The sequence below is a fragment of the Typopeltis vanoorti genome, chromosome 5, assembly GCF_054136105.1.
Source record: "Typopeltis vanoorti isolate ZY-2024b chromosome 5, IOZ_Tvanoo_1.0, whole genome shotgun sequence".
NCBI lineage: Eukaryota > Metazoa > Arthropoda > Arachnida > Uropygi > Thelyphonidae > Typopeltis > Typopeltis vanoorti.
Genome location: NC_143553.1, coordinates 52,997,627 through 53,016,223, shown reverse-complemented (window position 1 = coordinate 53,016,223; position 18,597 = coordinate 52,997,627). Strand labels below are relative to the sequence as shown.

Here is an 18,597-nt window from a genome sequence, read left to right as displayed (position 1 = left end):
GCTGAAATGTTTTACTTGTTCCACAGGTTCTCCATTCACAACACAGTTGACATTTTCAATGATTCTGCCTATTTTCATTGTCTTTGTCTTTTTATTGCTGACCTTCATACCATATCTATTACAACAGCTATTCAATTTAGTCAGAGAATCTTGCAGACTTGTAGCGGATTTATTTAGAAGTATAACATCATCCGCATAAAGCAAAGAGCTGACATTAACATCTCCAATTTTGATATCAGGTTTAATACCACATTCCTTCATAATGTGATCCATATAGATAATGAATAACAGAGGGGATAATGTACATCCTTGTCTCACACCAGATTTAACATTAAACCATCTTCCTGTACTTCCTTCAATTCTAACTGCTGACTCACAACCCAAATAAAGACTAAGTATTGCTTGATATAATGCCCCATTGACACCATATAACTGCAGCGTATTGAATAGCTTCTCTCTTGGCACCTTGTCATATGCCTTTTCCAAATCGACAAAACTTAAATACAGATCTTTGTTATATTCCCATGCTTTCTCGACTATTTGTCGTAAAGTGAAGATCTGATCCTGACAGCCTCTATTTGGCCTGAATCCAGCTTGTTCTTCACCAAGCTTTTCTTCCACAATTCTTCTCAACCGTTTCTCAAGTATACTTGCATAGATCTTGCCAGGAACACTCAGTAGGGAAATACCTCTGTAATTCTCACATTCAGTTTTATTTCCCTTTTTATATATGGGTACTATGAGAGCTCTACTCCAATCATCAGGAATTCGTCCCTCTGTCCAGGCTTTCTGAACTATGCCGTGCAGCCACTGTAAGACTCTTATACCACCATACTTCAGCATTTCTGGTCGAATATCATCTACTCCTGCTGCCTTTCCACATTTCAAGCCTTTGATGGCTTTTTCTACTTCAAGTATGGATATGTATTCCTGACTGCATGCCTGGTCAGTGTTTTTTACCACTGTGCTGTCATCACTGCTTGTTTCATTTAGCAGTTTTTCAAAGTAATTACTCCATACTTCAAGGATATCTTTTTCTCCTGTTTTCATTTCACCTTTATCATCTCTAATTCCTTTTACAGCACTCTTTCCTCCATTCCTAAGCTTCTTCAACAACCTCCAGAATATTTTGCCACCTTCTTGATATTTATTTTCTATATTCTTGCCAAAGTCCTCCCATGACTTTTGTTTAGCTAGTTTTACACACTGTTTAGCTTTCTTACATTTGTCTCTGTATTCTGTAAGAGTAAAAGCTGACTTATTTGCCAGGAACTTTTGATATGCTTTCTTCTTTTCCTTCACTACCTCTTTAACTTCCTGTGTCCACCAGGGAGTTCTGATTTTTTTATCTTTGCACACCACCTCACCACATGCCTCTCTGGCAGAATCAATCAATGTTTCCTTCAGTGTTTGCCACTGAATCTCCAAGGTTTGATTCCTGTTCTCAAACTCTTTCATTTTCTTTTCAATAATATTTCTGTATTTTAGTCTACAGTTTACATCTGAGAGCTGCTCAACTTTTATTCGCTTTAAAACTTTCTTACATGTTATATTCTTTTCAATATGAAATTCAATTTTATCCTGCTCAAGACTAAATAGTGATCACTTCCAATTTCAAATCCTCTGTACACTCTGTGTCCTGCACCAGGGAGAAAACATCACTATCAACAATAACATAGTCAATGAGACTTTTCTTATTCCTAGCCTCTTCTATCCATGTGAATTTGTGCACATTTTTATGTTGGAACATGGTGTTAGTAATAACCAGTCCATGTCCTGAGCAGAAATCCAACAGATATTTGTCATTATTATTAGCTTTGCTCTTTTCTCCAAATTTTCCCAAAATATTTTTGTATGTCTCACAATCATTTCCTACTCTACTATTTAGATCCCCAACAAGGACCAACTTTTCCTTTTTCATTGTGTCAGTTGCTTTTTCTAAAGCCTCAAAAAATTCCTCCACTTCTACCTTAGTAGAACCTTCTGCGGGACCATAGGCACAAATAAGTCTCATTGTCCAGTTCCCCATTCTCATATTTGCCCACATTACTCTACTTGAGACTGACTGCCATTCAAGAAGATTAGCCTCGTATTTTGTGTTGAATACTATGGCTACTCCTTCTTTTCCTTGATTGTTATTGCCTGAATATAACATTTTGTATTTATTGCTCAGAAAGATCTCACCAGTTTTGGTCTTTTTTGTTTCAGTCACCCCTATTATGTCGATCTGGTACTTATCTAATTCCTCAGCTAGCTCCATTTCTTTGCCATTCAGGCTTCTTACGTTGATAGTACCGATCTTTAACTCTGGTGATGTTGAGTTGGGGTTTGTTTTCAGATTTGTTCCAGTAGCTGACTTTTCGCTGTTCGCCCTGGTTCCCTGGCGAAAACAACGGAGGCCTTGTTTAACCGGGCGACGCCCCAGTCGGCATGAAATTTTGTCATGTTGTACCATCATTTTTTATTTTGGTTTAACCAATAAGAATACAATTTGGTCGGCTAAATCCCAAATTGCCAGCCCATCCTCGTTCGTTCAGTATCAAAGTAGATACCCAACAGGGTGCACCACGAGAAGGTGAGGATTGGACATTAGGTCAGAAGCCCTGGTCGGTTCTCCGCATTCCTTTAAAGGCTATATGGAGGTCTCCTCTCAGTTATACAGCTTTGACCCTTAAGCACCCCTAATAATTAGTCTTAAAGACTAAATAGTGAAGTACTAGAACAGCCCTGACAAAATAACAATCAACTAAAGCCTCAAATGAAATCTTAATTCAACTTTTATTTAAGTTTAATTTATAAATTATCTAAATTAATTAATAATAATCAGCAATATATTAATTATTTTAAAATGTTAAGTTGGACTTGTATTATGTAAATTCAAAGATCATGTGCAATTTCAAAATATTTTCACATAACTGTAGGTCAAAATCGGAGAAGTTATCCATCCCTTTAGGAAAATGTACAAATTCAATCTGAACATGATCTACACACATCTCACTGATGTGTGCAAGATCATGATGATTACTCACAAACAATAGCAACCCCTTCTTTGATAGAACATCCAATCATGCTTCAAATGAGTTACTGTTGTTGGGATAACAGTGAGAAGTAGAGTGCAAAAATTCCATAGGCAGATAGCAAAATGAGGTTCTTCTATGCAATTACCTATATCTTCCTACGTGATGGAAACAGAGTACCGCTACATTCATGGATAAGATAGTTACAAAAAAAATATTTTTTTTTAAGTTTTAAATGTAATTGAAAAGAAACTCAAAGCTGACAGCACTACAAGTTGTGATTGTTCTCCACAAACCCTTGTCTAGATGAAAGAGAAATCTAACCACTTCAGCATTTTTGACTTTCTTTATCACAGTCTAATGCCGCACTTAATGGGCTTCAAAATTCAATTTCGGTTCATGTCAGTTCTGGAAAATACAAGTTTATGTCTGCTCTGCTCTGTTTCTCTTGTAGAGAATTCATATAAACAGAACTACAGTTCTGATGACTACTTTTTATTATTCAGATCTGGAAAAACAACTCAGCAAACTCCACCAATAAATCAGTGATCTAGGATGTTAGGATTTTTGCTGGCACCAAATATGACTGGCATCATGTGCTGCAAAATCCACTCAGCAATCTTTTTTAAAAGCAATGTATTACACTTGCACATAATAATATTCCAATATTCCTAAAAACCACAGAACTTCTGAAATAGCAGTATCAGTAATGCTGTTGAATTAAGGTACAGCTATTGCATTATATATTGCATTATTTTATTTATTTATTTTTTTTTGCCTCTGCCTATTAGAATTCTGGCTCAAGGCTATTTTGAGTGTGGACATATTATTCGAAGCTCCTGTAATATTGGCAGAGTTTGTTTATTTATTTAGCATTTTCTTAGATTAATTAGTGCATTTCGGTACATTATTTATTTATTTATTTTACTATACTACTGTATTTAGTGCAATGACTAATACACTTGTAGGCATGTTATTTGAGCTTTAAAAATGGCACCAAAAAACTCATCAGAACAAAGCAGCGTCAAAAGCAGCTACATAGATGGCACCTTTATCGTGCTGAGCAAACACTGATAATGATCATATAAATGAGAATAAATTGGCATATAAAATTACCAGATTGAAACAAATTATTAGACAACTGATTAAGTTAAAAAACCCGAGAAATGTTTAAAAAACTCAAACAGGATAAGAAAAATAGCAGAACAATAACAGCAGAAAAGTGCAGAAGTTAGTAAGATAACAATGAATAATAATTCAGAATGTAAGAAAAGAAAAGTAATATGGTGAGGTGATTTGCTCATTCAATTTGCACTTTATGATGGAATCACTACTTCAAGCTTTTATGTGCAACATTTGCCATACATTCTCTTTCCCTCACATCCCAACCTAAAATACCTACTCCCAAACAAAAATTAAGGATGTGACATATACAACAGAGAAATATAAAAGTAAAGTAAAAGAGATGGTAATGCTCGAAAGAACTAATGATTTAAGTAGTGATAAATATAATATGAGAGGATATGAAAGGATTGCTCGAAGCAGCAAGAAAGAAGATGTGGAGTGAGTCTGATGGTAGAAAAGACTTGGAGGAAACTACATCATGCTAAGAACAGTGAGAATGTGTGCAAGGTTCAGCAAAGGTATTCAAATGTGACAATATAAATGTCAATATGTACAGTTAAGAATATAGTGAAGGAATAAACTGCACATTTTGGTTTTAGACTTTTTGAGTGTGAGTGTATGTGGGAATGCTCCCTGGCTGCATCAAGCAGACTGCAGATGTAAGCTTACCAAAAAGGCAGGAGGTAACTTGTCATGCATATACACAGACACCAGGAGCATTAGAAACAAAGGAATTGAGTTCAATGACTTGGTGAATAGGTTCTGGTCTAAGATTATAAGGCAATGGTAAAACATCGCTCTGAGTCATATGTAGTATATATGGTATTTTTAGGAGGGATAAAAAAATAAAAAGGGAAGGGAGATAGTAATAATGATATCAGATTTGAGTCCAGTTAGAATGGAAACAGTCAATGACACCCTTTTACAAAATATGTATATAAAAGTCATGAAATTAGCCTTATACTCTATAAAGAACTAGCAATTTCACTACAGAAATAAACACATACCAATAGCTTGCCTATATGACTGTATAGCAGCTGATGTGTTTTTCATCTCCATATATTCATGACCCATTAGAGTCCAAGCAGAAAGATAGTTAGGATTTAGCTTAAGAGCCCTCTGGAAGTAGAGAACTGCCTTTTCATGCTGAGATCTCAAACTGTAGAAATTTCCTTAAAGAGAAAACAATAATAATAATAATAATAATAATAATAATAACAGATTTAATTTCATTTTACACACACTTAAATTACATCAACAAAAGCTCAAAATTTGAAAATGCATTCCATATTATACAGCTAATTTTTTTTTTTTAAGTTATTCAATTTTTACATTTTGATAGTCCAACTAGTTGTACTTTCAGTGGGGAACTACACAATAATTGAGAAAGATATCAGTTACAATAAAGAAAGCAATAGGTAAATACATACACAAACTTAGATGAATCAAATGCAATGACATTTGATTTATTCTTGTCTGTAGCATTCTATGTCATGCATTTGTGTTAATTTAGAGCCAGTCTTTTTTGTGTACTGTGATGTGAACTATAATCTCGTATATATCTTAAAGCTAAGGTTAAAAAAAAGTAATGCAGTGAATTTTTTTTTTCAGCACAGTATTGCACCTATATTGGGACTTTGGTCAAGACTTTTCATTAGTTTGTCAAGAGAGAATTTACTATAGTGAGAGTAAAACTGTTTGAAACCTTTTTTGCAAAAACAGCTTCCCTGAAAAGACAGCCACATTTTCATTTTCATGGGCATGGAACACAACTGTTTTTTTTTTTTTTTATTTTATTTTTTATGTGCAGCATTTGCTATATGTTCTCTTTCCTTCACCTCCCATACTCAAATACCTAAACTTGCCAAAGTATGGAATATACATTGGCAAGTTTTCATATGCACCCAATATATTTATAAGACCAAAAGAACTTTTGACAAATGAAGAATAATTTCATATTTGATTGACATATTTGAATTTTACTATCATATTATAACTTTTTAATATATTTATTTTATTTCATAAAATAAAGATTTTAAAATAAATCTTTGTATAAAATTCACATAAAAGATTACAAAGTGCATTGCTGTTATGATGAGCTATGGTGTCGATGTGTGGTTTGATCAATGCCTTATACAGAAGTACAAGTCACACATGGACTACTGCTAGCAAATATGTCACATGTGATTATGGAATATTGGTTATGGAGAGGATAAAGAATGTAAGTTGTAGGAGTTCAGCAGATAGGCAGAAAAGAAATGATATGATAGAAACATTTACACTGGAGAATGGATTTTATAGGCTTCATACAGAAGAGATTTTATATATATAGAATAGAAGGCAATGGAGGAGAGGAAGAGAGAAAAAGGATGAATAAAGGTGTGATGTGCATTGCTAGAGTGTGCTGTGAATGCTAGGAGCGTGAATAAATTTAAGGTTTAGAATGACAGACATGTTGCTGGTTGAGTAATACCTTTAACAACAAGTCTGCAGAAGTTTGTCATTAATAATAATACAGTACAAAGTATGAAAAGCAAGGACTTAACTTAAAGTGAAGACTCTAGAAGCAAGTAGTTCTAGTCTCCAAGTCAAAACATGTCAGCTGGAGAGCAGATCTCTCAGCTTGGTTGGCCAAGTGGTTAGAATATCCACTCTCCAACCAACAGGCTGCGAGTTCAAATTTCACTATGGGCATGGATGTTTGCAATTGTTTTTAAGTAGGATGTCTTTCATCACATAGTGAGACCACCACCTTGATTGCTGAACACCTGAAGTAAGAAGTTCCATGTTTGGTCTCTAGAACAGAGTTTCTATTCTGTAAAAATTAATGAAAAAATACATAAAATTAATAAAAAGATGGAAGAAAAAATCCTTAACCCACCCACAGCATAAATGTACTATAGGTTTAGAGAAGCCTTTTGTGGGTGAGAGCCACATAAGAAAAACCTCCAACCAACAGGCTCTGGGCACAGATGCTTGTCTACACATGGAAGATGAATTTTATCGACCAGAGGTCACTGCCCTGCTTAGTGGAGACCTACTGTAGCCTAATGACCTCTAGAGACCTAACATTTGGTCTCTAGAGCAGAGTTTCTAGACTATGTAAAAAAATTAATGAAAAATACAAAAAAAAAAAATAAAATTAATAAAAAAAATTGAGGAAAAAATCTTTAGCCCACCCAATGCATAAATGAACTAAAGGTTCAGAAAAGCCTTTTGTGGGTGGGAGACGAATTTTATTGACCAGAGATCGCTGCCTTACTTATTGGAGACCTACTGTGGCTTGAAAAAATTTTCCATGTTTGGCCTCTAGAGTACGGTTTTCAGACTGTAAAAATCAATAAAAAATACAAAAATATTATAAAAAACTTAGAAAAAATCCTTAGCCCACACATGACGCTACTGTACTAGTCCTTTAGTGAGTAAAAAAAAAGTTGTTTATTCTCTCTAGTTAATTAACGTGAACCACAAACGCTTTTTAAACTTGACATCAGTCTTTAAGAATATTAGATCGTTCAAATAACGCTTGAAATCCATCTCTAATCTTTCAAATAATTTTAAATTCAATTGTTTCTACCAGTATGTTTCCAATATTAATATAATATTTTTCATGGCTGGCTACTTCCATAATTACATTTCGAATGATCAATATATAATCGCTCGTGTAACCATTGCCAGAGTTCTTTATTCCTTCCCAGTCAATGTCTAACTCTTCAGAATTGCTTACTTTTGCTTCCTGCCCATATTATTATTATATATAGGGACCTCCACAGAGTCAGACTCATCAAGGGAGGCTCAAGAAGATGTAATTACATGGTACCTATCATATCTCTCCTTAAAAATATTCAGTGAATACACACTCAGAATGTTCACTGGCAGGTTATTACATCCATTCACTACACTACACATATGCTAGGAAAAAGAACCTGGACCTCACAATCTCCTTGACCATCCCCTTACTCAATTTCCAGGGATACCCTGGAAATTGAGTATGGGGATGGTCAAGGAGATTGTTGTCACCCCTCTATGCACACACACATACATCTTCCACAAGCTGCAAAATTTTCCCTGTTAGTATACTGTAAGAACCTTTTATTAGTTTGTATGTTATTATCACAACTCTTCTCCTTTTTCTCAAACATCAAAGACCAACTTCCTTCAGTCTATATTGATATGCAAGCTCTCACAAAATAAATATGATTTTATTAGCAAGTGCTAGATTTTATCACTGTTTCTTCATCTTCCGAACCCAAGTGATCAAATCCGAGCAAAAGTCAAGATAAGGTCTTATCAAGACCTTGTAAAGTGAGAGAATAGTTTTCTTATTTCTACAGGTTAGTATTCTCTTCAATATTACAGTTACCTGAAGTGATGTCTAAACCATCTTGACAATGTGGCCTCTAAACTTTAGCTAACTGTCAACTACTGTCTCTAAGTTGCTACCTTCAGCAACTTGCAGCAAATTCCCATTAATATAATAGAAGTCTCAGTAGCTTGCAATGTTTTCAGCTCAAAACACATAAACTTGCTCTCAGCAACAATAAAGCAAGACTTATTAATATTTGCCTATACAATCAGTTTGTTCAACTCAGCCTGCAAGGATTCTGTATTATTAGAAATGTTCTTATCACCCAACTCAACTTAGCATCATTCACATATAACTGAATGTTTCTCTCCAAACGATCTCCAATGTCACTTATATACAATTTAAACAGGAGTGTTCATGTTGGAATAACACACACACACACACATCTAGGGTTAATATTAACTATGTAAATTTATTTAGCTATTAAATTATAATGCTAATATTTTATCAAAATATTGTCAAAATACATTAAACATGAGCACACAGGCAAACGAGCAGAAAGGTAAACATTCACTGATTGTAACAAGGTAGGATAAGGTCCTAAGTGACACTTTCTATGGATGAAGTCAGGAATCTTGCTGAAGGGATCAAGTGATGGTCTTGTAGATTTTTGGTAATGTGAGAGCTAAATTGGCTTAGATTTGGAGACTGTTGTAGTGCTGTAGTAAATGCTAAAAATAGTCTCTCAGATTAATATCTGTTTCTGTATAACTGCATTACTAGTAATCTGTATCTATAAGATGGTTCTACACTGGAATGGCTGTAGCCTAGATAACAGATATAGTTTTTGTGTTCTTCCAGACACATATTTGTTCTTCCAGTTTATCCAAAATATGCTATTTTGCAGGAGTAAAGGATACTACAGACACCAGGATAACCACGATGATGGAGAGAATCTTTTGGTGAGCACATAAGTGTAGCTGATTTTTAGTAAGGCTTGAAGGAAGTTTGTATGTTATACCCTTTTAGAACACACAATTTTTTCTGAGGTGTCCCAGATATAAGAAAGAGTGATGAATTTTTTGTACTCTGCTTTTTGGGAAGGGTCGGGTTTGGTGGAAGGACAGAGTTCTGTTGATTTTGTGAAGCCACTGAGTAAAATAAACATCCCAGATGTGACTGATCTTGTTGTGATGTTCTGAGGATACCATATTGCTGGGAGGGGGGGGGAACAGATAATGGATGCATCTTCCAGCATGAGTAGGTTTTCTGTAGACAGAAAAGGATAAGGATTAATTGTCTAGCAGGATGACTTAGAATGTCAAGGAAGGCAGTGTTTTCCTTTTCAGTGGCAAAGCTGATCCTTTGCTGTTAAGATGTGCTGAAAACGTTTCCAACATGTCCCAGCCAAATGGAGAATGTGTTGCCAGCATAGCATAGTCATATTGGGAGTTTGAGAAGGGTAGAGTTTATGCCCCCTCTCCTCACAGGTTGGTGAGGAGGATGAGGAGAGGACAGTGTCTCCAACATGGTTGCAGGTTTTCCCCTGAAAACAAAATAACAAGAATGCACGGTAAAAGTGAATAAAGGTGATGTATATCAAGGAGAAAAAAAGCTGAATGAGCTCAAGAGGTTTCTTTTAGGAGTATATTAGTGAATAGGAAGGCTATATAAAAAGTGACTATAAATGTCAGCATCTTTGAGAATAAGTCTGATAAGCAAGATATGAAGTGCATGGAGTTTTTAACATGAGAGGAAGTGTGATCTATAATGAGAGAGAGAGCTCATGGGCTAAGTGCCTGGCCACTTTATAAGTAGGGGGAACCAGTACTGTCCACTATGGGTCTCAAAGGTGTGTTCTGTTTGTGTATTTTTGGCAGTCCATACAAAACACTCAATTGCCTTGAGGGCATCTTTGCTCTCATAAAAGAGCTAAGCTAGCATGAAAGGTGGATAATATGGAGATTTATGTTTGATATGTCTGAGTTGCAATAGTATTTGAAGAATGCAAGTCTATCCAGGAGACTTGCTAATCTGTACATTTACTGAACCGACATGCTCTGTGTGCTATATCACTTCCATGTGAGATCAATAATCTGGTATGGATGCTTAGATATTAATAATCACTCCTGCTGATGTTTAGAGGAGAAACATATGTCTAAGGATAATAATTAACTAAATTTATTTAGCTATTAAATTATTAGGCCAATACTTTGGACAAACTAGAAGAACATCTAATATCTGCCTTGCTGATCAGGAGAAATATTAGTCTAATAATTTAATAGCTAAATAAATTTGGTTAATTAGTATTCCCAGTATGTTTTCTCCTCTAAACATCAACATGAGTATTATTATTGTCTAAGCATCCATACCAGAAAATGGAGTAGTTCAAGGGTTATCATCATTCTCTTAGATTCAGCTCCTCTATACATCACTTTATGATATCTGTTAGATAGCCATGCTCCAATCCATGCCACAAGCCTACTGTGCATGCTCATTCCTTTGATTTTGCAAAATTACCTCCAGTGTGGAATTTTTTAAAATGCCTTGGAAAAATCTAATAGAATCATTGTGTATCTAAAGTTCTTACCTGAATTTAGCTAATAACCATAATAAATATTATTTAAGCCTCACTACTTTTAAGTATAACATTTTTGGATTATTCCAACATTTCAGCAATTTTTTTTTTTTTTAAGTCAAAAACAGTAATGAAATTTTTCTCAAATATCTATTTTGATGCTGCAACACTGTTAGCTTTGGAAATTACAATTATTATTATTAATAATAATGAATAAAATAAAACACTCCTTTGGAAATACTGCGCTTCTGAAAATCACTTAAATTAAGTGATTTCCAGAAGTGTAGTGCAAATACTACAGACAAGTACAAATTTTTGTTACCTATTACACAGCAAGTTTCCACTCGATATTTATCAATTTCACAGGTATGATGGGCCAAATGGCTGAGCTCCACTCTCATTTCCTGAAAAATGAAGATTCATGATGAAGTAGTTCATGGAATTAGCAATGCACGCACACACAAAATAAAATAAAAAATCTTATGTTTTATCAATATTTCATTTATTGATAACTACTATAACTATTATTTTTCAGGAAATGACAATGTGTACTGAATATAATTACAACAGCTTTAATTAGTACTTCTGATATTTTGGAAACATCACATTAAAAACATCAGGAATCACAGAACAATAATATGTGCATGCAGGCACTAACACTGAGTAAATGAGGCTCAAGAAAAGCAACTAAAGTTGGGCCTAGAGTCCTAAATGGCAGCTTCCCCCACCCTAGTAAGTAAATTGGGTGGTCTTGGGCGTTGGGCTGAGGATCTGAGAATGAGTGCCCCAAATTTGGGGTAGTTTTATGCCATAAGTTTGTTGAGGTTTGGAAAGTTTCTCAGAGCTCAGGCAGATTTCAGGAATAGCTTTTTCATATTTGTATTTGCCCTGGTGCAATAGAGTGGTCTTCTTCCAGCATATCCCATGGTTAGTGTCCATGGTCAGCAAGTCCAGTGGCTGTAATGGAACCAGATGTAGCCAATTTATTCAGAAATTCTGATATTGACTGTCCTGCTTGTTTGGCCATAGTTGGACAGTTTGCAACTGCAGGGAACTTGGTAGGTCTTTGGTGGAGTGGATAAGGGTGACAATTTTTATGTGGTCTGTAAGTGACCATAAGGTTTTAATTTCTTTAGGATTTTTGTTTTTTTTGGATGTGGATCAGCTATATGGAATGGTGATAAATTTCGTGTAATCTCTGTTCTGAAGGGAGGAGGAGGAGGGGCTTGTGGTTATGGGGTTTTAATATTTTTTGATTGTGGAAATTGTAGCCAATGGAGTAGCTTGTAGCCATTGTAACTATTTTTTGTAGGGTTATAGCAAAAATTTAACAAATTTGGTGCATGAAACTGCCCCAAATTTAGAAAGCACTCATCCTCAGATCTTCAGCACAACAGCATGACCACCCAATTTAGCCCACTAGGGAGTGCCTTTTTTTTTTTTTTTTTTTTAATGATGATCCCACACATGAAGGGTCACAAGACCTATAACGCTACAGTGCCATGTGTGGGTAAGTGATTAAAGAGAAGAGAAAAATATAGCCTGTTATGTTTCTTAAAGGGGGGGGGATGTTGTACTGTACAGGGAAAAAACAGTATGGGGGTGATTGTTCAAAAGAATAGAGGTGAATGGAATGAAGGAAGCTGATGAGAAATTAGCTCAATGTGTTTGGAGCTGGACAGTGTATGGGTGTTGGCCAGTGGCTTCTCTAGTTCTTACATGGTTAGAAAAAAGAACTAGAGCAGCCACTTGCCTCTAGTTCTTTCAGAGGTGCAGCCCATGAAAATACTTAATGAAAAGGCACAGTGCTGAAACAGAGTGTCTATGATAAAGTGACTGAAGGGAGTCTGTGAGGGAAGAGTCATCTATTAAGTGGATTGTCCTCTTCTGAATAACAAAAATTCTTAGAGAGGTCTTGGATGCTTCATCCCAAATGTGGGAACAGTACTCCAAAGTTAGTCATATTTGAGACTTATAATAAAGTATTAGGAGTTGAGAGGAAGAGAAGTAATGTTTAAATTGCACCAGCTTTTTAGATGCTAAGGCAGCTATATATGTAATATGATTGTGCCATGATAAACCAAAGAAGAGAAAGTTGTTTTTGAAAGGAAACTGAAATGTTATCAAAAAGAAAGGGGATGAGGTGGGATTTTTCTTGCAGGTAATAAGGCAGGGTTGAGTTTTTTTTTGGCACTGAAATTTACTAAGTTGTCTTCACCCCATTTGAGGATGTTGAGGGGGTCAGTTTTCAGTTACTAGTTATGGAAGATTTTTAGGCATCTAACACTGGGGTACTGCAAGGTTGATTGAATGAGGAAGATGAATGAAGAGTACTGTCATCGGCGAAGCTGTGATAGGATTTGAGGTCGGAGAAAGGAAGTCATTGATGTAAAGGAGGAAGAGCATGTCTGAGAATACAGAACCATGGGGTACTTACTCCAGCATTGATGGGGAAATCTGATGAGAGGAAGCCATCCACCATGACACACAATAAATGACCAGTGAGGAAGCTAGCAATCCAATCACAGAGTGTAAAAAGGGAGGTCATAAGATGGCAGCTTATTCAGGAGGTCTCAGTGCCTTTCTTTGGCCTCATTTACCCAGTGTTAGTGCCTGAATGCACATATCATTGTTCTGTGATCCCTGATGTAGTCGCTGTAACGCTGATAAAATACTGGAAGCATTAATCAAAGTTAATATAATTAATATTCAGTATACGTCATAATTTCCTGAAAAATAATAGTTATGAATAGCCAATGTATAAGGCTTTCTACCAGAATTCAGATAAAATAAAACAAAGATAAGAAACATGCTACAGTAAGACAAAGTACTTTTAAATGTAATTTGTGCATGTAGTTGAGCCAATCTTGGCAAGAGATACAGACTAATAAAGTTAAAAAACTATTCTCATTAACACTGTGGGTACTTTTTTGTTACTTCTTATTGAAACTATATTATTGTCAATAAATCAATAAGATGTGCCTCTGTCAAGCTGATGAAAGAATGGTAGGACATATACCCATCAAAAAAGACTTTTGACTAATCTCTCTCTCTTATTCCATACAAATTTATTCAGTTGACTTCCTACGATACCAGCTTTGCTAATTCTGTAGTCAATTTCCATATTTAATTTACCATTTTACTTCTTCTATAGGTTCTTCATTCAGGATATAGTTGATGTTTTAATGTTTCTGTCCATTTTCATGGTCTTGTTTACTGCTGATTTTTATACCAAATTAATTACAGCAGTTATTCACTTTAGTCAGGGTATCCTGCAGACTTCTAATGGATTTATTTAGGAGTAATTACATGTGCATAAAGTAAAGAGCTGAGATTAACATCTCCAATTTTGATATCAGGTTTAATTCCTTCATAACAGATCCATAGATGATGAATAATAGTGGAAATAATGTGCACCCTCATCTCACAACTGATTTAGTATCAAACCATCTTCAATTCAAACTGAGGGCTTACAATACACATCTAGACAATGTATTGCCAAATATAATGCCTTGTTTACACCACAGAAATGTAGCATTTTGAAAATCTTTTCTTTTGGAACCTTGTCCTAATCCTTGCCGTATCTATGAAACTTAAGTACAGATAAGTATATTAAAGAGAAAATCTGATTCTAACAATTTCTATTTGGCCTGAAACTTGATTGTTTTTCTTCTTCAGTTTCCCTTTTCTCAAGTATATTGCATAAATCTTACCAGAAACACTCAGTATGGAAATTCCTATAAACTTCCCATATCAGTTTTATTTCCTTTTTTATAGATGAGTACTGTTACGTCGTTGTTTTCTTAAATATTTTACCTCTATTGTTCTTTTTGTGCCTACTGAGATCTGGCTTCCAAACTGACTTTCTGGGGCCGTTTCTCTCTTTGAGCTCTGATGAAATTTATTTGTTTATGCTGCGCCAGTCAGAACTCTAGGATAGGAATTCTTATCCGAAGAAACTTTCCCAGAATTCAAGTAATACCTTATATAGAGTAAGTAGTTTGGTAGATTGAGTTCTCAGTATACAGTCATGGCCTTGACAATCTTAAATTCCCCTTTTTTCCTCTAGACATAGGTTCGATATTTTCGTGAGTGGTAAAATTCAATCTCTTACTCAGACAAACTGAGGTATACATGGGAAAACATATTTATTATTTATCTAAACAATTTAAACAACACACATAATCAAGGAAATCAAGGTTAATACTAAATACAAGTAAAGCAGGGTAATAATAATCAAACAGACAGGCTATTCAAACACAGTCATGAAAATCTTATGTTCATCTATATCACAAACATGGATGTCAGTATTAAACTAGATTACTGCTACTAATGACCCATACACATTAAACTTGGTCTAGACAACTTATGAACGTAGACTACCAGTCCAATTCAATTAACATAACACAGGAAACTGTCTCAAAAATCTCTCTCTCTTCTTTTCTAAACTCTGTCCATTTTACACCTTTGTCACCAATAGATAACACAAAAAAGGGAAGATTTGTACATTACCACCTTGTTAGATGATTTCTCGACCCTTCCATCTGTTCTTTGTTATAGATTGTCCCTCTGTATGATGGATTGCCGCCACGTGGGAGTTATGTGCTCGTCCCGAATTAGCAACTTGTTTCTTCTGGGCTCACGAACTTTTTGCATCGCCGCTTCTAACACAACTTACCTTCAAAGGAATCCTTTGCTGCTTTCTCATCAGTTAGATCCACACCGATGGTCTAAAACTCGAACACTGCCATCATCTCATGCTATATTTTCTTTGATTCGCGTCGCTCAGCAACAGGAAACACGTTGCCGCTTTGCTGTCTTCACGTCTTGTCGGGTATCAGGCATGCTGATCCACTCGGGAACTTCGAGCAGGAGACCCACATGACCAGGGAACACCACACGAACCAGGAGAAAAACGTAAAAGGAAGCAAAATGGGTCCCTCTCAACGATGTGAATCCATTTTAAACCTCATTATAGTGCCCTCTTTCTGCACTCCAAACTTGTCTATGATGCTCTCCCATTTGCTGTCACCGAGTGAAGTCACCTCCTTGCTGTACGTGCATCGCTTTTTTTTTGGGGAACGCGAATTTCTTGCGCCTTCCATGAATGCCTACTCATCTTTGGTGGTCAAACTGCAACCTTTGAGCTTTCGTTTGCACGATGATACACGACTTTATACAGCATATTTTAACATTGATTTTTTGACAAATTAAGATTCCATCTATTTTAGACAAAACCTTAAACATAGTACAATTTAATATTTATTTCCTCCTTCAATTTCATTTCAATTTAAGATTCGACCTCTTCTTTTATATTTTAATTCCTTTTTAAGCAAGGTTAATATTTGCATCTTCACATATTATGTTTGCTTTGCCAAGAGTACAAGTGTGCTTTTGCTTGATATTGTTCTCTTGTTAAATCTTGAATGGAGCAGTTCTATTCTTGATAAAGACATCATTCAAGATCTAACAGAACCATGAGAGCTCTATTCCATTCATCTGGAATTTGACCCTCTGACCAGTAGTCAGAGCAAAACTTTTATACCTCCCTCCATATTTCAGCATTTCTGGTTGAATATCATCTAGTCTGGCTCCTTTTCACATTTCAAGTATTGACTGCTTTTTCTACCTAAAGTATCGGCATGCACTCCTGATGGCATTCCTCTTGAATGCTATTTACAACTACTGTCATTACTTGTTTTCACTCCAGCCATTTAGAATATCATTATCTTCAGTTTACATGTTGTCTTTATTATCTGATTCCTTTTATAATACTCTTTTTTCCATTTCTAAGCTTTTTCAATAGCCTACAGAATATTTTGCCATCTTCCTGATATTTATTTTCTGTTCTTCTTACCAAAGCCTTTTCTTTAGATAGCTCTCTGGTTGAATCAATGTTTCCTTCAGGGCTTGACAAATGAATCTCCACAATTTGATTCTTGTTTTCAATCTCTTTCATTTTTTTCTTGAATAGCATTTGTGTATTTGAGACAACTGTTCACCTCTGAAAACTGCTGAACTCAAAATTGTTTTGTCAGAGTGGCTACATTGTGAAATTCAGGATTGGTCAGACAATCAAATTTCATATGACTAGAGTAGTACTTTCCTGCTAGCTATAAAGAGAAATAAATTCAAATGTGAGAATTACAGAGATATAATTGATATGTCCAACACAGTCAGGAAAGCTAAATTATGATGGGAAAAATGGTGAGAATCTGTAAGAGGAAAATGTTATGTAACTGTGTTGATGATGGGAATGAGCATTATCATGGAAATGATTATAAAGAGAGAATGATTGTTTGTCCAGTTCAGACTTATGAAGCATGTGCAAGGATGTCTGCATAAGTAAGGCACTAGATAAGAACAGAGATCTGCAAGTTGTCTAACTGCATCATACAGACTACAAAGAAGAGTATACAAAAAAGCAGACAGGTAATTTATTTTATCTGTACACAAATGCTAGGAGTATCAGAAACAAAGTGGGATTTTGCTGCCTTGGTCAATGTGTTAGGATTAATGCATTCATTAGTGAGCAGGCATTAGGAAACAGAAGCAGACATACTAGTATTTAGTGTAATGGGTACAGTATTTTTAGGAAAGATAAACAAGATAGGAGGAGGGAAGGGGTGTGTGTGCTACTAACAATATTGGATTACTTGAATCCAGTTAGAGTTGAGACCTATGACTAATACTAGTAACTTTTTCATGTGGCAATGAGTTTGAAGCCATCTGGTGACAGGTGAAGTCTAACAAAATCAAATACACAGCTGGATGTTGTTACAGACCTAGAGGATAAGTAGCTTATGACAGAAATGCATCACCAAATCAAGATGTGGATATGAAACGAGTAATCGTAATGGAGACTTTAATCATATGAACACTGATTGGGTAGCTGTAAAATTTTATAAGAAGAATCGAAACTGAATTTATTGAGCTGTTGGAAGACAAGTTCTTCCAGCAGCATATGACAGAAGGAACTTAAGGTCAAAGAATGTTAGATCTGATTTTAGTGTCAGAGGGGGGGGGGGTTCAGTTAAAGACACCAACTATTCTACCTCCAGTTGGTGACAGTGATCACATGGTACTCACTTCAGAAGTGGCTAATTATGAATATTTCATTCAGAAAGGGTTACACACTGAACTACAAAGCAGGAAATTATGACCAACTAAGGGTATGCTAGGTCTGCACCATGGTATCAGTTGGAATGGATACTGAATAAAGAATACTGACAGTGCATGAGAAGCATTTAAAAAATACTTAAATGCTGCTATATTAGAATGTGTCACTATAGTTCGAAGAATAAATAGGTTAGGAGTGAAATGGTTGTGTAAACAAGAGATTTGTAAGAAAAATATGATGTGCAAGGAATACCATGTGTATAAGGAGCAAGCCAGTGAACTATTCCTTTGACCAGAATATATATTTTGAGTCTCAGAACAAGGAAGATTCGCTGGAGTGGAAAGAATGTATGGTCTATCAATGTCTCTGGAATGGTGTGTAGATTTTGGAAAAGTTGGTTGGGGGCTCACATTCAGAAATGAATCAACAGAGAATCTCTACTTTGTAATGA

General features: G+C 35.5%; 1 protein-coding gene across 1 annotated transcript in view; it reads right to left on the bottom strand.

Annotated features, from left to right (window-relative positions):
* Cdc23 (cell division cycle protein 23) overlaps positions 1 to 18,597 on the bottom strand; it is a 184,285-nt gene that overhangs the window by 86,451 nt on the left and 79,237 nt on the right. Inside the window, exons 9-10 of the mRNA XM_090392433.1 lie at positions 11,349 to 11,430; positions 5,150 to 5,314 (exon numbers count right to left, since the gene is read on the bottom strand). Of these exons, the coding sequence (XP_090248559.1) occupies positions 5,150 to 5,314; positions 11,349 to 11,430 (247 nt within the window). The remainder of the gene's footprint in view (positions 1 to 5,149; positions 5,315 to 11,348; positions 11,431 to 18,597) is intronic.